The 24,224-nt window shown below is 41.6% G+C and overlaps 1 protein-coding gene and 1 long non-coding RNA gene across 17 annotated transcripts in view; one reads left to right on the forward strand and one right to left on the reverse strand.

The window, feature by feature from the left end:
* Positions 1 to 753: 753 nt before the first annotated feature.
* On the reverse strand, positions 754 to 8,721 carry LOC136790177 (uncharacterized). Its single transcript, XR_010829663.1, has 3 exons — positions 8,535 to 8,721; positions 2,959 to 3,046; positions 754 to 2,550 (listed from the first exon to the last, which is right to left on the reverse strand). It is a non-coding gene; the product is annotated as an uncharacterized lncRNA (long non-coding RNA).
* ASXL3 (ASXL transcriptional regulator 3) overlaps positions 7,191 to 24,224 on the forward strand; it is a 135,213-nt gene continuing 118,179 nt past the window's right edge. For 3 of the 16 annotated variants that reach the window (XM_066992912.1, XM_066992914.1, XM_066992915.1), the window contains exon 1: positions 8,769 to 9,334. Coding sequence is in view for 8 of the 16 variants with exons in the window: in XM_066992902.1 (XP_066849003.1) it covers positions 7,485 to 7,645 (161 nt within the window). In the remaining 8 variants the exon portion in view is untranslated. Of the gene's footprint in view, positions 7,646 to 8,441; positions 8,557 to 8,767; positions 9,379 to 14,474; positions 14,694 to 14,727; positions 17,011 to 17,310; positions 17,408 to 24,224 lie in introns of those variants that run through there. The other 13 variants (XM_066992909.1, XM_066992910.1, XM_066992913.1 and 10 more) reach the window with 11 other exon arrangements.

Consider the following 24,224-nt stretch of genomic DNA (forward strand, 5'->3'; position numbering starts at 1 on the left):
CTACACTCTCTTTCCATTTTTTAATGGCTTAAAAAGAAAGAGCAGATCCAGACATCACAGGCATGCATCTCCTCCACGTGCCCTTGGCAATCCAGACAAATATTTTCCAATGTCCGTACTACCTTGTGCCATGCGGGAAGCCTAGTTCTACTAATGGTTTAAGCATTTCCTGAACATGACTAGTCTCATGAACTTCAGCGGGCTACACATATATTTTAAATTGAAGAATGTTTAGGTCTAGGAAGAGTAAGGGCTTTAGACTTCAGCTTGCTTTAAACTTTGAAATATCATTGGAAATATTGTTGGACATGCCAGCTGAACTGTGAAATGTCATATGTTAAGTATTTCAATATGTTTTAATTTGTTTTTGCAGCCCGTAATAAGCATCGTGAACTGTATATACAGAATATCAATGAAAGATTTAATTCTTAGCTATAGTGGGAAATTTTTAGAGAAGGTTAAAAGGTGATCTAAAATATTAATATTCTTTATTTCTTAAAGGTCTGAGTATAAGTGATCTGTCATGGACTATAGAGAATGGATGGCTCGCTGGAATAGAATTTAGGATATTCTTGTGTGGGCATGTTTATGCGAGAGACCGAGCAGAGAGTAGATGAGGACAAAAAGAAAACAAAAACAAAACAGCAACAGCAACAAAACAACCCAAAACAGAAGGAAAACTGAAGAAATCCAACACTAAATACTCTGACATTAAGATTTTTAACCTCATTGTTCTGACTAGCATGTTTTTAATTAAGGCTCCTGGTTTCTCGTGTGATATAATTTTGTAACATATTATTTAACAGTTTTTAAAGTCAAATATATATAAGTCAAATGGGTGTAATTTTATCTTAAATATACATATTGTTATTGTTGGGATGCCTACAGACCACAGTTTGGTGTGGTAGCTACACTGCAAACATACTGCCAAAGATCAGTCCCTGCCCCAGGTTACGACGCATAGATTTACTGTTAATAAAAAAATATATATATATATATAGTCATTTTAAAGACTATTTTGTTCAGCTTTCACTTGGCTTTTAAAATTTTTAGATTTAAATAGCTAATAGAAGTGATTATGTAAAAGAGCACTAATTCTGCAAGTGTTGCCTGAGTAGGGGCTCTTGCAATTAACGTAGGTTCATCTGCTAAGTTCAGGAGAAAAAATGTTCACTGTTCCTGCACTCAGCACAGCTCAAATGGCAAAATATAAGATATTCTCTACATACTCTATATAATTGCTCTCTGCAACTACCTGAAAGGAAGGTGTGGGGAGCTGGGGGTTGGCCTCTTCTCACGGGTAACTAGTGATAGGGCTAGAGGGAATGGCCTCAAGTTGTGCCAGGGGAGGTTCAGGTTGGAAATGAGGAGACATTTCTTCTCAGAAAGAGCAGTCAGGCACTGGAACGGGTTGCCCAGGGAGGTGGTGGCGTCACCGTCCTTGGGGGTGTTTAAGAAAAGGTTGGACATGGTGCCTGGGGACATAATTTAGATATGGGTGGTAGGGGGATGGTTGGACCAGATGATCTTGGAGGTCTTCTCCGACCTTAATGATTCTATGATAATACACCTAAACCAGAACTGTTTATTGTCAAAGTATCATATATTGTGTGGCAGAGCCAATGTGTGTTTCCATAAAGAAGCAGCAAAGGGAAGAAAACCACCCCACCATATCTGCAGCAAGAGTCTGGACTAAACACATAGAGATGTCCCTGGACTGATTTTTTTTTTTTTTTTTCACATTGGTGCATTTGAGAAATGCATTCTGCTGTATATCACCAATACCGCACCACCATATTTTCCTCCTTTTTGAGTAATTAGAGTTGTTAATAAACTAATGTTTTCTATTTGTGCTATTTTTTGTTATCTAAAAGTTTCTGATGTGTGCAGATATTCATTGGCAGCTAGCAGAATACTGACCAGACTATCTGGTGTCATTTGCTTTGTTATGTAGAGAAGGTAAAAACCATTTACAAGGAAACAATTCAAAGTATTTCTATGTTGCCCTTGGCAAGCAGGTGCAAGCAGGTGTGTACTTATCCAAGAGATAGCTTATAGATGTAGTCTTTTTCTCCCAGCCATCTTAAGACGACATAAACTGACTCCCCTTTTCATAGGATGCCAGGGTTTTGCACTTAGAAAGACAAATCTAACTTGCAGATCTGTAGTACGACAATGAAAACTTTATTACTTTTCTTTCTGTTGGACTGCTTGTTTTGTCTCTGATTGTGCTATTATGTCAGGTTTAGGATCTTCAACTTAGCAACGTTTAACTCAGTATGTGTAGCTCTCCAGGCATTAGTTTAGGAAGCAATTTCTGTGATTACACAGTATGTTACTTCTTAAATTTGTAGTTAGTTCATTGAGACAGTTTCCCAAGCTTTTCCTTCCAGGTTAGCTATGAAGACTTCCAGAATTTTACTGAATGTTCTAGTTCTTCATTGGCTTTAAGGTAACTTGATGTCAGTCTTTTATATATTCCTCGTTGTTGAAAAAATTCCTCATTGTAAGAAGCTAAATGGTACTAATTCTTACAGCTTTTGTTCTTGGCTGAAAACAGAAAAGAAAGTGATTATAGCAGCAGATGTCACACAATATAAATGCTGTGTTTGGTCACTTTACGATGTTGTCTATCACAGGCAGATAGCTAGACAGCCAGAGTAACTGCCCAAATGGGCTCTGATGTTATTTGTTCATGGAGAAAAAAAAAGTAAGGAGTAGGTTGTAATGGTATGGTAGTGCATGAGTCACTTGCTTTCATTTTGGTGAGTGATTTTAAGGACACTGCAGTCCTTCGTATCATTCTGGCCATGAATATTTGTCGTGTCATTTTTGATTTGTTCTGACAATCCCCTGAGACTTGTCATGAGCACAATGTATAAGTTTTGCTTGTAATTTCTCTGGTACACCTTTATAATTCCTTAAAATTCCAAATAACTCAATGTGACATTTTATTACCTGTCTATCCTGTGCATGAAGTTCATTCTGTAGGCTAAAACATGGTATTAGAATAGCATCCATGCATTCAGAATTCCTGGATCACCTCCTAGACAGGAAGATATGTAATTTTCTGTTAAATCAGATGCTACAAGATAACAGCTTTAAATTCTTCTCCTGTAATTGCAGCAGTCATATTTATAATCCATGCAACAACTTCTATATAATCAACTAGATAAGCATCTGAAAAAGAGCAGATGAGATAAACTATCATCTGCTGTGTTTTTGATTTGACTATATAAAAATGAAAGCAATCTTGCTAGCCATCTGCAGACGGTTCCTGCTCCTCTGAGTCTTTCTGTCATTAGCGGAACTGCCAGGGAGGTGTGATCTGTACGCGCTTTGAGTGTGATGCCTCAGACGCAAGTTCTCTTCTTTTCTGTAGTGGATGCACAAAGAAATGTTTTCCTTCTATCACTTTTATGATACCTTGTAAATCATTCTTGGTTCACATACAATGGACTTCTCATAGAAGTTGTTTCCATGCATTTGGGTAAAAGCCATCTCATATTCACAGTGTGAAAAAGAGTTGGCCAGCATAGCCCAGGGAGGTGCTGCCTGGAAGGCAGTTTGATTCGAAGGTGACAGCTTGATGGGCTGTCCACGCTGGGGTACCACCAGACATCTTTTGGGATGGCAAAGCCAACCCCCAGTCAGCTACAGTTGGGTTTATTAGATCAGCTGCAATGCCACAGAAACAAACCTAAGTCCTTATCTGACCTCTCGGGAGCTATGAAATAAAAGAGATTGCCCTCCCCTCATAGAAGTTGGCCATTTCTGGCCTGAGACAAAAGTAATGACAATGGTTGTGAACACTGAAGCGAGCAATGTAACTACTGTCAAAGCTTTCACTGGTAGGAAATTTAGCTATGATGATATTTGTCCCAGTTAAATTTTAGGTTTACAATTTACCGTTCTTAGTAGTAGTAGTTCTACAACCAACAGTGGTTCTACAACCATTGCATACTTAGGAATAGACAACATATACCTTGTTTTTAGACCTGAAAAATATGGTTGTAATTCTTTTTTTTTCTTTTACCACGGAGAAAGGTGAGCCCTCCTATGTGTTCTGTGACCTCTTTCAGTACCAATGGAGAGATGGTGTGCCCAAGAAAAGACTACTCTGTGCACCTAATTTAGTATTTAGCAAAATTCAGCTTCAGCCCTCCTGTATTGACATGTTGAAGTACAGCCTGTAGGGTTGGTTTTTTTTGTTTTGTTTTGTTTTCATGAGCTTCAGGAGTCTTTCCAAATACAGTAACATTACCCAGATGATACTAGATTCCAAGCTTGTTATTAAGAATTATGAACATATTTGAAAAGCTCTGGATGTTGATTCAAGTATGTACGGCATATGAATAAAAGAGAAAAGTGCATTAAGTAAACGCTGTGAAACTCATGAGTTCTGAATTCTTGGTAATATGCATTCTTTAAATCAAGAGTAGAAAACATACTGTGCAAATACTATGTCAGTACCTGTAAATAGATAACTGTCAATCACAATGACTGGTTTTGGCTTCCTTGAGTCCATACAAAACCAAGTACTCCAGTTTGCTTTTTGTTACTGCTGTGCTGAAATTAATTCAGAAAATGCAGTGTCTTCATTAGTATCATTTCAGGCTATTTTTTTAATTATCTTGTGACTCAGCATCTCTCATTCAATTGTAGAGAATATAATTTCCATTGTAATAGTGGCACATTAGATTGAATTTTCATGCTGTGAATAAACCCTTCTGCACATCTGGTATTTCCATGTAATAGTTGATACTATTTCTTTTGTAACAGCTGAAACTGGAATTTGTATTACGGCAATGTTTGATTATATTGAAGCACTGCACCCAATATGTATTTGCGTATTTACTGCAGTTTACAGATTTCTGCTTGGCAGGAATATTACTGTATACATTAAAGAATTCAGCGATATGTATCAAAAGTCATTTTTCTATGCAGGAAACAAGAAGAACAATGTTGTTCTTCAGGTAGCTTCACTAGATATGTCAAGTGTCGAGCTTCTATAGCACTGCAGGGAAATGCATTCACTGAGTACTGAAACTCAGAAGCTGGTGTCCAACGTTACTGTAGTAGCCTGTGGACATTATTCTGAGAGAAGAAAAGGTAACTGGACACAAATGCATCCATAATAAATAACTGCTTCTACCCACACACTCAACACAGTAACATCTAGCACTGTAACTTCACGTAAATATTGCTTAGCTATAATTTCATGACATATTTTAATATAACATCTTTCTGCAGTATTTGTATAGAGTTGCATTTGTGCGTGAATCTCGCACACACGCACATACATGGACACACTTCCCTGAGATCGTGGCTCTGAGTTGTGTGTTACACGTGCTGAGCTTTTAGCCATAGCTCCAGCGGTTGCAGTTTGAATGTAGTTCACCACTTCTCATTCTCAATTTTGCTATTGTCAATTCAGTTAGAGTAGCAATGGCTACAGTCTTTTGCAGTGTCAGGTCCAATTCATGCAGTAAATACTGTCTATAATCAATAGGAAATGCTTTCTTCCATAAGCTAAATTTGACCTTTTTCTGCTGTGCCTCAAGACTTACATGTGATTTTTAACTCCCTTAAACCAGCCGTGTACCATGCTGTTGATTCCCTTGGTTTCTAGGTATGCTGGCAGTGTTTATAGGATTCAGCTACATTTGTTGCAGACATTGCAGCAGCACGAATTCATTTTATTTTTTATCATGAGGGAAAGCATGCAGAATGCACACCAGCTCTCTGCTCTGATACAGTAAACAACATAAATAGTTTTCTTTCTCCAACAAGGTCAGGGACATAAAGTATATGATTTCCAACTATTTGTATTTGAACAACAGAAGGAAATTAAGAGCACCCAAACTTTGTAGGTATGATGCAGATGAATTCAATGGCAGCAGAGAAACTGGTCCAATTTCTTCAGTACTGAATATAAAGGATGCAATACTATAAAGATCATTCCACACGTCCATAGAAATACCAGATGAAAGTGTGATCCTGACTGCAACGGGCAATAGCACAAACCAATCAAACCACCACACACACACACACAAAATAAATAAATTAAAAAAAAGAGGATCCCCAAATTTCTCTTTACCTACAGAGTGTCCTCCTATGTCCAACACCAATGTGTCAGGACCAAAGCTCTCCAGCTCTCCTGAGTAATGGAAATTCAGATCATGTTATGCATGTGGCACAACTTGAAAAACAACCAGATCGTCATCTAACTGTGGATGGACAGAAATCTAATGCAAACATTTATTTTAGTCTTAAAACAGACTCCTTATGATGAGAGTGACTGATAAACTTCCCTATGCTTTTTTAGTTTTAATGCAGTTTCAACGCTGAAAACAATCAGGGCATTTCAAAGGCAGCTTTAAGGAAGTTGTTAATAACTAAAGATTCAGTCTTTAGCATGGGGGTGAGATGTGAATGATTCTTTTATATCATAAAGGAGTAGGAAGTTACTGAAGGCAAGGAAATATAAAAGGCAGAAGAAAAGTAGGACAGAGACATAAAAGGTAGAAAGCAAAGTCAATGAAACAAAGCGTAGACAATGGAGTTATCCTAATAGCAAGCACTTCCTTTCTAGATGTTACTAAGGTGACATAAAATATTCAGTAAATATCAAAGTTAAGGAATATGTAGCTGTTCCTACAACTGAATGATTTTAATAGCTGTTACACATTACCTAACTCTGCTGAACCTGAAAATTCCCAGTTCCAACACCATTTTTCTCAAGAACATTTCTGAGGCAATTTCAAATCCCCTGGTCAATTGTATACAGTGTAGAGTCAACCCAAAATTCAGAAGAAAGTGCTTTAATAGAGTTTCTTTCGTTAATGGTTTTGAGTGTGAAAATCAAACAAGAAATCTGAAGAGGTGTCACAGTGAAGAATTATCTTCCACGTGCTATTTCCAATATAAAGATGAGGAGGATGAGGGGGATGTGTTGACAGCTGGAACCCTGACCACCACCTGAGTGCACCCTGAGGGAGCGCTTTGAGCGCTATCAGGGAGCCACTTCACCTTCCTCTAGGGCTGTCCCCTGTCCTTCTCTAGATAAAACAGCCTGAACGTTGAGCTAGTTGGGAGTGATTTTTTTATTATTGTTATTTTTTTCTCTCTCCAGTGAGCTGTGCCTTTGTAGGAAGACAGTTTTGACGTTATGGAAAGCAGGAGGGCAAGCAGAAGAGCGGCACTGCTGGGGAGGGACGAAGGAGGGTGCAGGCACCGAGCAGCTCGACATACAAAGCCCGAATAATTTTGAACTCATTTCAGTCCGAACAAAAAACGCCGAAAATATTTCGATAGCATTCCAAAAACACTTTAATATTTGGGGGAGGGGAGGAGATAGGGGCGAAAGCTCCCATCGCAATATCCTGTAACTCAGGAAGGGGTATTAAATCCGCAGCTCCCCATTCTGTGGGCATCTTAATCCTAAGCCGCCCGATAAAGGACAAACATCCTTCAGCGGTTCCATGGACCGAGCCCACCGGCTCCCTTTGTTCGCACGGGAACACGACGCCTCTCCCCCGGTTCCGACAGGACAACTTCAGCCGCGAGCTCGGGCTCAACCCAAACCATCGCCGCCGCTTCGGCCGGGGCTGGCCGTGCCCGCTCCCAGCTCGGCGGGAGGCAGGTAGGAACCCCGCGGGGCCGCCGCTCCCTCAGCCTCCCCCCTCCCCCCCCCCCGCAGCGCCCGTGAGGAGGGGTCCCCGTCCCGGGGGGCGCCGAGGCGGAGGCCTGCGGGCCGCGAGGAGGCGGCGAGGGACGGAGGGAGGGCGGCGGCGAGGCTCGGGGCGCCGTGCGCGGGATGGCGCCGCCGGGCACCCGCCGACCCCGGCGCCCCCGCCCCGGCAGCGCCCCTCAGCGTCCCCAGGGAGACGCCCCGCCCAGCCCGCCCGCCGCGCTGCACCACGGGAGTTGTAGTCCCGCACCCCCCCCCCCCCCCCGTCCCCACAGCCGAAGCCGCTCTCGCGAGGTTTGGCGGCGGGCGCGCTCCTCGGGAGCGGGGTGGGGGGGGGTGGGGGGGGGGTATGTTTGGTGCGGGCGCCGTTCCCCGTTGTGACGTCAGAGCGCATTGTTGTGAGCGTGGCGGAGCACCCCGCGGGCTGTCAGCTGGGCGCCAAGCCGGGGAGCCGAGCAAAGCCGAGCAAAGCCGAGCAAAGCCGAGCGGAGCCGAACCCAGCCGGCCCCCCCCCCCCCCCGACTCCCCCCACCCCCGCCCCAACCTCCCCGCTCCCTCCCTCCCTCCCTCCCTCCTCCGCCCCCGCCTCCCCCTCCGCCCCCGCCCCTCCCGCCCCGGGGGCTCCGGCGCTCGGTGTCACCGTATCATTGTCCGTGCGGAACCCCTGCGGGCCCCCCCCCCCACAGCACACACACGCACACACACACACACACACACCCCTCCCCGGCCCGCCCTCCCCCCGCCCACCCCCTCACCCCCCCCCCCCCCCCCCCCCCCCCCCCTCAGAACCACCTCAATGAGATGCAAACATGAAAGACAAGAGGAAGAAGAAGGACCGCACCTGGGCCGAGGCTGCCCGCCTGGTAGGTGCTGCGGCAGCATTGTGTGTGTGTGTGTGTGAGTGAGTGAGTGAGTGTGAGCGTGCGTGTGCCCGTGTGCGCGTCCCGCCGCCGCCCGCCCGCCCCGCGCGCTGCCCGCCGCTTTGTTGCCGGCCGTTGGGGCCGTTGGGGAGAGGGAGCGCGAGAGGGCGCGAGTGTGTAAGGGGGGGGGGGGGGGGGGGGGAGGGAGCGTGAGGGGAGTGTGCGAGGGAGGGGGGTGTGCGAGGGGGAGCGTGTAAAGGAGGGCCGGGGAGCGAGTCCGTGAGTGTGAGGGAGCGTGCAAGGGCGGGACGGGGAGCGCGCGCGCGTGTGTGAGGGAGTGTCTGTGAGCATGAGGTCGAGCGCGTTTGGCCGGGAGCGTGTGAGGGCGTGGGGGTGCGTGTGAGGGCTCCAGTGGGTGTGCGAGGGCACGTGTGGGTGTGTGAGGGCACATGGGTGTGTGTGAGCATGTGGGGTAACGTGTCAGGGCACGTGTGGGTGCGTGAGGGTGTGGGGTTACGTGTGAGGGCACGTGTGGGTGCGTGAGGGCACGTGTGTGAGGGTGTGAGGTTACGTGTGAGGGCTCGAGGGAGGCCACGCGGCCATACACGAAGCGGGAGGCTGAGATCCTGTGCGTGTGTGGGACCGCGGTGCTGAGGGGCTGCCGCCGCCCGCGATGCCCGGGCAGCCGCTGCGGACACGCGTGAGGTGCGGGCAGCCCTCTGTCCTCCTCCTGTCCCCGGTCCGAGAGGAGAAATAGCTACGGCCCGTCTTCAGTGCGTGTGTGAGGAAATGCCTGTTCTTTTCTCTTCTTGCGTGCGCGTGTGGGTAAATATCCAGGGATTGTTTCTATCTGGGTGAGTTCATGCATCAGATATCCCAAGAAAATCCCTCCTTTTAAGTACGGAGAAAAAGTGAAATATCCGGGAATTGCTTTTTCATCCCGTTAGTGTGGACAGGAGGATTGGGGTGAGGGGCAAGGACATTAGAGAGAACTCTTACTGGGATTTCTCTTCACCCTCTCTACTTTCCCGGCTGAGCAGGGAGATATTCAGGGCAATCAGACCCACTTCTCTAAAGGCTCTGTGGCTCTGGAGACCTAGTCTATTCTCACTTCATTAGGAAACCGTCTCCTTTTCCCTACTGTATCTGTTTTCATGAATCTGTATTATTGTTTGCTAAGTGTAATAGCCCACATTGTTTATGTTGTTTTTCGGTTTCAGAGTGTGTATGGGTTCTCTCCATTCTAGGAATTTTACAACAAATAGTCTATGCACAGTACAGCATGAGTGGTTGTGCACGTTTCTGTGTGTGTCTTCTGCAAACTTGCGTCTGGCTCAGCTTTAACTGGGTGCACGGAAAGATCACAAAGCTAGGGAGATACGCTACTGGTTATACTGTTTTTTTGCTTTTTGTATCCACATGAACTTTATCTTTTATCTATCTCGGATACGGACTTCATTGCTTAAGTAAAGTGTCCGTGATAATGGTGCATCTGTTTTTGGTAATGTGTTTTGATATGACTGTTGTACTTCACAACTAGACATTTCTTGTAAAAATGTTTCTCACCTTGCTGTATGAATTCCTACGTAGAAGTTCAGCCTTGCGCTCTCGTGTAAATAATTATGAGGTATTAGACAGACTCTACCTATAGATGTCTCTGTAAGCTGTACCTAGGTATTCTCATATGCTTGGTCAGTGCGAGATTCTGATATGGTTCATTGTACGTCCTACAGAATTTTCTAATAACTCAGCTTTAGTGAAGATGTTCTGATACAGTGTCACCACTGTCTTCTCCTGTTTCTCGTAATTGTAACAAAAGTTTATCTGCGGTAAAACACTGATCTTTGCCAAAATAATGGTGGCAGTGGCTGTTGCTACAGCGCTTGTTTTTTCAAGCTTTAAAACTATCAGAATGCGTTCAAAAGTCTATAAAATCCATCAACTGCTTTCCTAACTTCCCTCTTCCAAGTGACTGCAGCAGATGCTACTGTAAGCTGTCTTTTGTTTGACAAATGTACATAAAAGAATTTTAATGTGTATTTATTAAAATTGCTATTCCCATGTGGTCCAATATGTGGAAAGTTTAAGAGCCCCTGGAGAACAAAGGCTGAGGCAGTGCTGAGGAGAAAGGCAAAGTCTCTCATTTTCGTGATGTCATACCACCTAGTGCTCCCCCCGGAAGGGTCATGATTTGCAAAAAATCCAGTAAAAATGATACATTGCTGTATATAAGTGGTGGAGATGCACAAGGTCCACAGTGTGGTTTTGTCTAGTTTCCCTGGGGTTTGCCGTGGTACAGAGAACTTGTCCCAAGTCTGTTTTGTGAATGATGCATAGTGCGGTGCAGAGCAGCCACAATCTTGCACAGAGCTTTGTTAGCATAGTGGCATATGTTTGCAAATCACAGTGAAAGATCGAAGCCAAAATTGCCACTCCTTACAGTGTTTTATGTTAGGACCCTGATGGTTCATTATGACTTCGTTTTCTTGGGATGCATCAATAATGTATTACTGCAAGGTTTGATTAAATCAATTTCTTTCCAACGACAAGTAAACAATGAAGTGATTGATACGCACTCATGAAAAACGACTCATGAGTTACCTAGATCAATATGCTGTAAAATTGTATAGTACTGAATTATTTTTAGAAACAAGAGGTTGAATTAATTCACACAGCAAACGCATGGAAATTTTTGTGTTAAATTTTCCATAAAAGCCCTTATGTTACATCAATATCGGGCTTTCCAAGTGAACTGCTCAAAAGGTATGAAAGAAGATAGGTAATGTTGCTTTTTCACTCTGTTGTGCATGTACATCTGTTACAACATGGACTTTAAACGACGTACTTGCATGCTAGTTTTTCAAGTAGTTCTAGCCTGCTCACTAGACCTGCTTATTTTTTAATTTTCTTTGTTTGCTGTGAGGTGCCATACTTTATTTTCTGTAGACCTCTCAAAATCTGTGCTAAAATACATTTTTCTCCTATGTTTCAGTCACATATGTAGCTATTATTAGCAACACCCAGTAGCTTCCCAAACACAAATGTTTCTATACTTACAACATGCCTATGAAGTTAAGTATTTTGACCTCTGCTTTACCCATGCAGAGTTGAGGCACAGAAAGATTAAGTACCTTACTCAAAGCTGTACAGGAAATCTGTGGGAGAGGCAGTTATAGTACCAACAGTGTCTCGGTAGTAGTCCTGTTTCTTAGTCATAAAATCATCTTCCTTCTGTGGCTACACTTCTGCCTCATTCACTCACTCTCTTACTATTTCTCTCACAGTAATTATGAAAGAAATGGATATGGTCATGTCTCTATTCAATCTATATTGAAACTCATAATGCACCATGTAATAGTTGTCATGGATAAAAAGGAGTACAAAAACTGGACTCAAGCCTGAAATCATTACACAGCTCTCCATTTCCCACATTCACAATGAAAGAAAGAGAAGTGCTTTAGAAAAATATATTACATGACAGTCTTAAAATACATTGTAATGTGTAAGCCTAAGTGGTGCGGCTCCACACTGACAGGCAGCGTTGCATTTCCATTTCTTGTATTTGATTAAAAGGTCTTTGAAAACTCAAGTTCCTGCAATGCAGTGTTTTTTCAAGATACTCCCTTGATTTTTAAAACCGAAGCAGGAAAGGACTCCCATTATATTCGGCTCTTGCTGTACATACCATGTTTGTGACATAGGCGGTAAAACAGGAGCTGTTGGAATGTCCTGTACTGGGACTTGCGTTTTGTGGAAGAAGTCTCCTGCAGAGAGTTGAATCTGTCTGTGCGCAACACGCTGCTTTTTTTCCTCATGCAAGTCTGCTTATCTCAGGGCAAGGCATAAGCCAGCTTACAAGCATTCCTGAGAAATGAACGCATGTGCAGGATCAGTGGAATGGTGGCATACCTCTAACAGTTCATGTTACAGAACCCATTTTGTACAACACGCATTTTTATGGACAAGATTGCAACCTGTCTTTGCAACCTGCCAAAGGGCAAACCTTTGCAGACCTGGTATGTCAGCTCTCAGGTACTTTTAGAAGACTACAGCAACGTTTATGCACAACCTGGGCATTATCTCCACGCCAGTTTTTTGCTTTTTGTGTCAGATAGACTAAGATACAACACTTAACAAGAACAAAAGAAAATTTTTAAAGGAAGAAGGAACTTTCTCCTCTGTCTTCCTGTTGACCCCAATGTGATGAAGCAGTTGTTGTTTTCTGGTCATACGTGGATCTTGCAAAAACTGAACAGAAAGGCTAAGCACTTGAGTAGTTCAATTTGTAACGATCCCATTCACTTGAAAAAACTTGTATCTGGTGAGTTTCAGCTGTTCTTAAGCTCGCTAGGACTCTCAAGTGGTTCTCAAAGTCCTGCAATATTGAATTCTGCCTCAATTTCATGCCATATGATACTGCGTAAGAAATATCAAAATGAAAATTACTGAGAACAAAACATGTCCAAGTATACTGTGGCACACAGGAACTGCTAGCAGTCTTAAGCAGGCAGCAGCAATCCAACTCGTATCGTTGGTTTTGACTGCCAGGCAAGACCCTTTGGTTTTTGTGATCTAGAAAGGCAGAAAAAGCCTGAACAAAATGGGTTTGGGCTGCTCACCTCATGCATGCAGCGCTCAGCATATGCATGAAGCATAGAATGTCTGTCTGTGAAGGGTGATAGTAACATTTTATGGTAACACTTTAAAATGATTTTTTTTTTTTAATGGATAGCTTGTCTTTCCTGTAAGTGGTGTTTCGAAACACACTTTGGTTAAGTTACTACCGCTAGTTGACAATGAGAAGAGTAGCAAGGGTGAGTATAGCAGCATTTGTTGTTCTATTCATGTATTGGTTGCCCCGTCGCCTCTCCAGTGTTTTTGCTCTCTCTTTTCTAAATATAGTTCTGAAAGAAAGGTTTTCTTGTGTTACTGAAGGCTGTATATGTTCTATGGTGCTATAGAGCACTCATGGTTCAGCTGACGTGTGAATGTTGGGTGACTAATATTCATTCCTTAATTCGTGTATTTCTTGCACTAGTCTCCTGACAGGATCCAGCTCTTAATTACAAGTTGTTCTGTTGCTCCTGTAAACTTTAAGAAAATTATGCTAATTAATTAAGGAAACAGATGTTGAAGGAAAAAAAAAAGAAAACATGAAAAAGCAACAAAAGCCCGCTGGAATTGTTAGCTTGCATGTTGCTGTTTATTGGGGCTGGCTGTCCAAAAGCTGTTTGTTGCTTCATCTGCTCTGCTAAGATAGTGTAGTTGAAATAGATCATATAGTGGTATAGAACTATTTTTGCATTACGTCTTCATATTTGACGACCACAAATGAAACAACAGCAACAACAGAAAAAGAAGAGTAACTTCTGTGCAGTTAGACCATTGATGATGATAATGCCTTTGACTTTTATCTTAAGTTTTCATTCTTGTTACTATAAATACATTTTAAAGTGTTGTGAAAGGAGCTTCATATATCTCTAAAAATAGGAGATTTGACATGACTTTGTTTTGCAGTATTACGGATTTCTTTGTTGTAGGCTTAACACAGACCTACTATTATTTCCATATTTGTTCTGAGTTAATTCTTTTTCAGACATGCAGAAACATTGTGGCTTGGGAAGTTTTGATGGCCTTTCCCTTTGATCCACGATCAATGCTGCTTTGAAGAACTCTGTATTATTTTGGTTTGCTCTAGGGTTTCCTCCAATTTGTTTTATTCAAAGTAATTTTTGCACTTGTTAGACAAGGTTGAACCTGCATTTATTTTTCTACCTTCTGTGGTTGTGTTTTTCATTTGGGTAGTATGAAATATTACAGAAATTAATATGTTTTATTATTATTATTATTATTATTTTGCTTTACAAGTTGGTCAAAAAATATAAATTTCCTGTTTCAGCTCATCCTTTGCATTCTTATAGGGCAGACTGAGAAGAACAGAGATTCTAACACTTGAGATGGTCCTTTCACCCTTGGCATCACACACCTTTAGGAAAGCAGGAACCCAAACCAAGAATGGAACGTGTTCTAAGTCAAGTCACAATATGTCTACAAACCAGGGTTAAAATAGGAGAAAACCCTTACAGGAATCTAAACATGAGCATTGCTTAACGATGAGGCAGTGTTATCAGTGCCTAAAGGTACGATTTAATGCTTATTGATATAGTGAATGATTTCTGGCTTACATTTCTTTGTAGAGAAGAACCAGTATTTTCCTGTGATACTGCATGCTTTGATCAGTTTCACCTGAAACCTTTGGAATCACAACAAAATAGTTTCCAGTAACCACACCCAAGGCCGTATCTACTATTCACAGCTAGGGTGCTTGGGATCTGCCAGTCCAATTTACCACTTCCCGGGATCAAATTGTGTCACTGCAGCAACCTAGCCTGGATCAAGTAGCATGCTCTCCTCAAGGTGAAAAGCCAAATTCACTCTGCATCCTGCCACAGCGTTTGCTTTGTTCTTTATACTGTGACCAGGGGTTATGGTCACTTGGAGAGTCATTTGCTAAACTTTAGCTGTTGGCTTTGGAGTAGAAGGTGGTTTTGAAATGTTGTAAGTTTCAAAACGATTTCCATTTTCCTGGTTATCTGATGATAATTTTGGCATGCTTTGTAACTAGCAGTAGCTAAATAGTAGTCTCGGTTTCCACTATGTATGCCATTGGGACCTGGAAGGAGGTGTGATTAGCAGAAAATATTTCATCATGTTTCCATGGGTTCCAGTTGAAACTGACCAAAGCCTCATTTTGAGGAATTTACAGACTCACAGGTGGAATCAACCACCTTAGTTGTCATTCTGGAACGGTCAGTTTCCCTTGCAAAGTCATAGGAACAACGTGGAACAGAGTCTGCTCTAAGCAATGTATCCTCGTTCAGCCCACTTGCTCATCCTGTTAGTTCAGGTAGCAAATCACTGTGGTGCTCAGCGACAACAGATTGGCTATAGGTGACCCGTTTAATTTTTACCAAGTTTGAGTGGCAGTCACCCTACACAAAGAAACCTAAACCACTGATGTTCAGTCCTCTCAGGCTGCTCCTTCCTTGTGAAGTCCTGCAAGGTAGTTCCCTCTTGTTGGACTTTCTTGGGAGGAGATATACCTACTGAGAATGGAAAAACGGTGGAGAGGTGCCTCCCTTCTTACCTGCAGCTAAGCTAAGCTTTGGAGGAATGACCTGTGTCTCCAAGTACCGTATCTTAAGCCACCCAGTCCCCAGTTATATCCACTTACAACTATAGTACTTTAACACAGACACCAAGAGTATCAGAAAATAGATAGTAAGCCATCTGGCAGTGCATGCCTTCTTCCTAGGTTGCCTTCAGTGTAAGTGCACTGGTAGGGGTTGGGGACTAGTTAGTGTTGGAGGGATTTAGGGCAGCACCACTGACTGGTCTGAGCAAGTTCAGGTGTTTGTGGCATTGGAACAGGAAGCAGGGGCAATCCTATGCTTTCTGTTTTCATCCTGTGAATGGTAAGAGTTTCAGCTCGGTTTAATGGCTTGAGTTCAGCAGGACAGTCTCTGCGGTGCTTCACATGTAGCTTCCCTCAGTATTGTTGGAACTTTTAAGTAAGGTTTTTAACATACGGGGTCTGGCTGTTAACCTGCAGGTTCTGAATCTGATGTGGCATCCTGTACCTCAGCTCTCTGAGGCAGACCCGTTTTGTGTAGTTCGACTGAGCGTAGTTTCTGTCTGACAGCTTTTGCAATCGTCAATAAGCACAGTTCAGTCAGTGCTCTCAAAGCACCAGGGACATTTACTGAGTCATTAAGAGGACTGGGCTATAGCTCTCTGTAGAAGATATTTCGGGACATTTTCTAATTGATTGTTCATGATTTGGAGCATCAGAAAATGATTTATTTAAAAGACAGAAATTTTATACTGTGTTTTAAAACTGGCCCTCCTACATGCATGGATTGGTCTACCTGAGTCAGTGGTGATGAGTATCTCCTCACTGCTCGTGGAGGCTCAACTGTAGAGATCATTATCACAGAATGGTTTGAGTCAGAGGGGACCTCTAAAGATCACCTGATTCCAACTCCCCTGCCATGGGAAGGGACATCTTTCATTAGACCAGATTGCCCAGAGCTTCATCCAACCTGACTTTATCCTGTGGGTGACAATTCCATTCTGTAGAGGACGGTCTAACTTACATGTTTTGATAATGTTGCTGTCTACAACTTCAGAAGTGTTCCTTGACAGACAAGTGTCTAGGGCTAATGAGCGATTTGGTGAACTTGCTGTTGAAGGTATTTTTTTCTTTCTTTCTTGTTGTGATCTTGTATGAATATAGATACAGCCATGAATTTGGTAAAGCAGTCATCCTGATCAGCTCCTTGTATCAGTTGGCATCTAAAGAGGGAAAAGAGCCTTAACCAAAGCACACAATAACCATATGAAGGTCAAAGTTTTTCTCCCTTTCCTGGAGAACACACCTAATTCCTGTAGTGGTTGGTGAGTTCCCTTTCGAAATGTCTACAGAATCTAGTAAGTCATAGGCAATCTTTAAGTCCCATATGATTTGTTCTCGCATTTATGATTCGAACCTTTTTTATGATAGGCTCTACCACAATCATTGTATCGTATCGCCTTTGTAACTTTGTCCTTCATTAAGTGATAACTTTGTTTCTATTATTTTTCTTTTTAGTCCCATCAGTTTTAACTGAATAAATTCCACACCCAGTTGCTTCAGTAGATCTATTGATGTCTATTCCTGGATAAATGTTGATTCTTTTTATGTCTCAAAATTCCCAGTTATCCACCAGCTGCTGGGGTGTCTGTTGGCACTGCTGTACCAGAGAAGCACATGGTAATGCATGTCACCACGTGTCTGCCAGTACTACCTAGCAAGGTAAACGGGGATAAATAGTCACTGGCCATAGCCAGCTGTCTTTCTTTTGGACCAAGATTCTAGCAGCTATCTCAAAATTATGGCGTTCTCTGATCACATCAGCTTCTTTCATTTCATTTGGCTTTTCTCTCGGTTTGAAATTCTAGACGGGTAAGACCAAACAGAACCTCTTTGGAGTTTGGTGTTCATCTTAATTACACTATTAGTTTGATAGTCATAGAGCTAATAATCAGAGGTGAGTTTGGAAAGGTCCTCGAGGTTACATTGTCTGGTTAGACTTAAAACTAAATCAGATGCCCAAAATTAACTTTAGGTTTATGAAATCAGTTGGTAACTTTCTTTACCCATTTTTTGAGCTAGGACTTCTCTGGCCTTTGCCAGCATCTGCTCTTTTTGTGGAATTTCATGTCCTACTGAAAAATGGGAGAACTAGGAGAAAAAAGTGATCCTGAAGAGTTGCCCAATGGACATCATTTAGAGTTCAAATGTATCTTTACCTCTTTTTTCTTTTTTTTTTTTCTGACAGTGACTAGACAGAAAACACAGGTTTCCTCATTCAGATTGAAAAATCTGTATTTATTTAATGGTACTTAGTCACTTCCTCTGTCTTTTTTGAGGGTTTTTAGTACTTAAACCCTCTGGATGTTTTCAGCAGTTTTGATATAGCAATGATGCTGCAGGTTCATACTTAACAGCAGTAGTCCTTAGTGCATTCTAGTCTGTTTCATAAGCTATTTCGTTCATAATGGAGATTTTTGCAAGCACTCATCTTCTGTTTTAAAATGTAAGTACAACAACATTGTAGGACTCATTGTGTAGCTGTGGAATAAGCTCAATAAATCCCTGGTGAATACATTTTCAAATAAGTTGCTTCTGGAGATATGTTAATACCTTTTTGTCACTGGTTTCAAGGTGACCAGTGGCAGGATGTGGTGTCCTGAAGGTACAAAGGACTACCTGTTATTTGCATGGATTGTTCTTGTACTGAGCTCTCTGTTTTAAACTTTTTTTTTCTTTTTTTTTCCAAGAGAAAGAAAAGTCTGTGTAGCCAATTCTGCTACATTGGCAATGCTTGTCAAACACGTTGTTTGTCTTCCTTTTGTCCTGCTCCCAGGATGCTGTGCTGTCAAGTTGCATTGCATTATTAAACATTTGCTGTCTGTTAAGTACGCACCAGTGGCATAGCTGGACAATTCAGCAAGTGCTCGGATCTGTTGGGCCAGATCATAGGAAAGAAAGGGGAAGCTGCAGTATGCAGCATGATCTGCCACTTGTAAGGCTACTAATCTTTTAAAACATTGGTTTACTTCACTGTACCCAGTCTGTGGGCAGCTGGAGGCTTTGAATGTGGGTGGTAGTCAAACAGTAGCCTCGTGGGCAATATCTGAAGTGCTTTTTGCCAGGTATCCCTGTAAGTAATATTTGATGGAAGGACACAGTAAGGATTCCTATTTTGATGTGGTCCCTCAAATTCCTGACTTAGCAGCCCAAATCTTATATGCGATGTCAAGTATTGGGTTACAGCTCTGTGAGACTGGCTGGGAGAATCAAAGACACAAGTCTGCATGCCTGGGACATTCAGTCTGCTCGTAATGAGCCCCAGCATCCTTTGGGGAAACAGATAGCAACAGCAAGAAATGGACACTGCTCTCAGCTCCTGAATTGGTCCAGTTGTTTGTTTTTTCATCTTGCAAACTAAATTCTTTGCGCTAAAATACTGTTTCCTCCAGTCAGTGCTCAGGGATCAGTTGACTCACTGCCAATTTCCCCTGTCACTTTTGGAATGAGAGTTACCCATTTGAGTGAAACTTGTCAGTGATAACCGAGCCTGTCTTTGTTGTGGAGTCGTGCTCTTTTTCCTTAGTAAAAGTCTGTTGGTGAATGTTATGGTTTACAGAGCATGGGATCAGCACTCAAAGAGTAGATGCTGAAAGAAAATGGAATTACTGCTCTCAGCTTGCTTGAACACTGTGGTTATCCTATGAAGAAGGATCTTTTGTGCTCTTTGTGACACAGTGTTCCAAGGACTCAGTGAGCCCCTCTAAGTGGCTGTGATCTTGAAACGCGCTCTTTTTTAGAGTAGCAGAAGTACTTAAGAGCTAGAGTGCTATGACTTCACAAGGTAAATTTGGAGATTGTTGTCAGTCTGACTGTACAAGTTACTGCATGCTGTATACGTCCATTACTCATCCATTGCTGATGATTCTTGCGTTTACTAAGCACCTCCACAGGAACTTCTCTGTGCCTGTGCAATGAGCAGTCCTTTACACTAAGTGTTTGACATTCGCTGCAGGTTGTTAATTTAGCCTCCAGGTCCACAGCAGCAGCAACACTTGAGGAGGAGACTGCAGAACTCATATAGGGCTGCCTGGGGAGGTGTACAGTGAAAGAGAGTATAAGTGTGGGAGAAGTGACTGAATAGATGCTGGACTGGCTGAAGGGTGCAGGATCCAGTGCAAGAGACAAGCAGTAAGAGGAGGGGGCATGGTGAAAGACACTAAGGATAAAGTCAGTGTCTGAGCAATCATTTGAGCTGTTGTGCCTCATGGACTCCAGAAGGGTAATCTTCCAGCTGGTCTGTGAACCATGGGGTTGAAACCTACAGCAGTGGAAGATGAAGAAACTAGAAAACATTTAAGATTCTGAAGGAATGGAATCAAGGCAGTTGATCAGGATTATTCTGTGTGGCTTTGGAAGGTGGGCCAGAAGAGTGTTGTCTTGCTGTCTTTTAATCTGTTTGAAAAACTAACAAACCAAAAATCTAAGATATCATAATCTTTCAAATTAGTTGGCTTTAAGTAGGATTTTTTTCAGGGACCTGTTAGAATTTTTTTGTGTAGATTAGTTTCTAATGAAAGAAGTGATACCAATAGAGAACAATTCTGTCTCCATTCATTTGTGGGGTTATCTGCCTTGCTTGGAGATAGATTGTTTGACACATCCTCAAAAACATTCTCATCTTGCTATAACTGCTGAAACCTTTAACAATTCCATTAATTAAAGAAGTAAAATAAAAAATCTCTAGAAATGTGACTTTCCTTAATGAGGACAGACTTGGTTTCATACTGTAATTTCCATATGCAAACTTAATATATTGTGTCTGAGCTGTAGGAGAATGTTTCAAACAGTTTAAAGTAATGTTAAAATAAAGTAAAATAATGCTCCTATTCTCATTCTGAACCAGAACTGTAAAAGAGGCTGCCTGGATGTTATATACACATGGCGGTTGGGAAATGCTTCTCAAAGAGCTGCAAAGAGACTGAAAGTTGTTTTTTTTTTTTTCTTTTTAATAATAATAAAAAAGCACTACACCTGTTTGCTGTTATCAGCATTCTTAGAGCTGCTATGGCAAGAAGTTTCATGTGTTAGTTAACATGTTGTTAAATGTTGGCGTTAATTTTAGAGAAAAACATGGGTGTGGTGGGGGAGGAAAAGGATCTGGGGAAGGCATTCTGACAATGTTCTGAAAATGTTTTTTTTAAATGTTATAAGCATACATAATAGTTATGATGCTTGTTACTTTTAGTACTTGCATATGTTTTCTGGGATTAGCAGAAGAGAATGAAACTGGGTTTGTGTCTGCTGGCCTGTCATGTGGTAAAAAGAGAGCGTGCCTGAGTAATTCTGATGTAATCCTGCAGGAAAGATGGTAGCGCTGCATTGGGAAATGGTGAAGAAGAGATGGAGATGTTCTTCTAGCAGTCAGAAATAGTATAGTAAATATTATGGATAGGACAATCTATGACTAAAAGTGAAAGAAACAGAAAAGAATAATTCTGAATTCTAGGATAAAATTGCATTTCATTTGTTTATTTATTTAGCCACCATTTCACTTAATTAGGTAACTCATTGAAGTCCCCAAATCTTCATCTTTCAAGATGGTATTCTTCTCATATTTTGGTAGTTTAAGGGTGGAAATGGAGAGGGGGGAAAAAAAGTGGGGGAAGAGGGAACAATACACCACCACCACCACCACCACCAACAGTCTTCTCTGTAAAAGACAAAATCTTTGTTTTGGAAATGAAATACTATGTTTTTATTATGTTGCATTCTGTTTAGAACAATTTCCAATATGGGGGCTATCTTAGCCAAAATGTTATTGTTGAAATTATAAGTAATCTCTCTGAAATAATGGAAAAGGCCAATTTGTCTTCTGAAATTTTCTCTCATCTGTTTGGTAGTAAGATCACCTACCAGAATTTTCAGAATTAGTTTCGAATGATCTTGCCAAGGTTATTTCTAGAGCAGCAAAACATACGTATCTCCTAAAATCTCCTAAAGTCTGTCCGACACAATGCTTGAAGATGAGACTGTGCTAGTTTTCTTATTGTGATTCTGGACACCATGGTTTATTTTCTCTTTAACCTTAGAGAACATAGTGCCTAAATCTTCTGTGTATAGTTTTGTGTCTTTGGATGAGATTGTCTGGCATAGTTAAAGAAAGATCGCATTCCTGGATTTGCGTTGAATCTCCTTACTACCTCACATTGGTTCAAAGGTACAGTATGCATTCAGTAGTTACACTGGAAGCCCAAGCTGAGGCGATGTAACTTCACATGAAACAATTTTCACTTTTCTGTTGCTTGCTATTTTAGAGAGGAAATGGAAGATATAGCGAAAACATGTATTATTATCATCTTTTAAAACATTACATCAAAAAGTTGTGTCTAAACCCCATGGACATTGAAGTTATTTGCCAGTAACATTTCCTAGGAGCAGACAATTTATTACTTCTGCATTTCCAGAGGAGATGCAACTTTGGGAAAACTCACATATATTTATATTGGTGCTCATAGAAAAAAAAATAAAATTAATGACTGAATATACTATCTAACAGCCATGTTTTGCCCTTGCATGGTTTGCTTTTCTTGGGTATTCTCTTGACAGTTAATGGTTGAATCTGTTGAATGTATAGTGAAGTGTCTTAGGTAAGAAATATGCTGTAAAGTTAATGACCCTTAAAGACAGAGGTTTGCTTTGAACAGGAAGCCTAGTTTTATAACAAGTCTCTGTATTTACATTCCCTTAGCAAACCCTTCATCTCTGTTGACCACTTCCTTTGTTGTGATTCCAGAGCTCAGCATTAGTAGCTGTGTGATGGTCATTTTCTGCTGCAACCTGGTCAGCAATCGGCCAGATAGACTTCTGGGAGTCTGGCCTTGTAGCGTGGAATAACGCCTTCAGAAAGGGTCAGGAGTTGGCAGCCTCCACAACTAGAGATTATCCTGAACATTTTCAGTTTTTTCCCTCATGGAGGACGACACGTTCTCTGTTTTGGTTTGAGATTTGATTACAAACTGTTGGTTTAACAGTCAGCGTTTTGTCTCCTTACCAAGTCCAGTTCTGAAGTCGTGGTTCATCTTTTTTCTTTATAGGCTGGAGATGTGATTGAATTGGCTTACCTGTGCCAAACAATTGCTCCTGTTGGTTCAAATCTCTAAGGGAAATCAGCATCCAGTTGGAAGACAGCTGTACTGATAAGGTCCCATTGATCTTTCTCTCCTGCCCACCTCTCCTCCTATCAAGAAAAAAAAAATCTTAGCTTTCATAATACTTCTTCCTTGCCCTAAAGTTGCGCTGTTACTTGGCTGCTCTCACTGGTGTGACTGACCTCAGGTGCTGATTACATTATATGTGGACGTAGTTAACAGCCTGATAAAAGTGTTCGAGTCAATAAACCTAGATAAGGATAATGCTTTGTGGTGAGAGCTCTTTAATAACTTATTATAGTTGATGCAAACCAGTGGTAAAGATTTGCTGTTTTTAACAGAAAAAAATATCAAGAATTAGATTTTACTCAGTGTGGCATGATTTAGCAGTATCCAGAAAAGGAGAATTTGAGAAAATCCAGATGATAATTTTTGCCCCGCTTGGGGGAAAAATAATTGTTTCCTCTTTAACAGAACTTTTGCTTATCATGTTTTTCAACAGCACAATATAATCTGAAGCTTTTTTTTTTTTTTTCCACAAGAAGGAGTTGGGAGCATGTAAACAGTGTAATATATGTATGCTTTTTCTGAAGTGATAGAGTTTTGAAAGATTATTAACATAAATTGAGGATGGTCAGATTGTTTTACAAGACCCCTGGGAAGAAGTGATTATGTAACTTTTCTCAAAACTTGAGGAAAGCTGCTCCTTCTATCCAAAGTTTTATTTATGTATATTTACATATGCATACAAACTCAGATACAAAGCCATCACATGTTCTTTGTAATCTGTCTGTATTGTGACAAATGTTTCTTAGTAATAGTTGTTAAATAGTATATTTTTCAAGCCTTTAAACAGATGCTACAAATATCACTGTAGACTGCCAATATGCACTTCAATTCTGCAACGAATGCTGTGTTGAACAGGACAACTGTGGGTGGACCTGGGTGATGAGATGGGGAAAAGGATTTTGTGGAAGGACTGATAAGAAGGGCTAAACAAGTAAGCAACATAAAATGGATATGAGTTAGTGAACCACAAAATATTCTTCTATTTTTGAAAATCTTAGATGAGTAATTGTCAACTGTGCCATCTGTAAGTAATGTGGGCTTCCAAACTTGTGGCAATTAAAACTGCCTAGCATCCCACTCCAGCCCTATGTTTTATTCTGTGTACAAGTCAGCACTGAAGGCTGATCTCTTATGACATTAATCGTCTCATGAGGAGAGATGGAATAAATCACAGTAGCCCTTCCTCTCTTCACTCATGAAGATAAATGCCATAACATGATGGCTGATCTTTGTTATGACACTAACCATTATATATTTAACAGAGATAGCAAAATCTCACTGACAGCTAACAAAAGAATTCTCTCTTTATACATTCTCTA

The sequence above is a fragment of the Anser cygnoides genome, chromosome 2 (genome assembly GCF_040182565.1).
Source record: "Anser cygnoides isolate HZ-2024a breed goose chromosome 2, Taihu_goose_T2T_genome, whole genome shotgun sequence".
Classification (NCBI taxonomy): domain Eukaryota; kingdom Metazoa; phylum Chordata; class Aves; order Anseriformes; family Anatidae; genus Anser; species Anser cygnoides.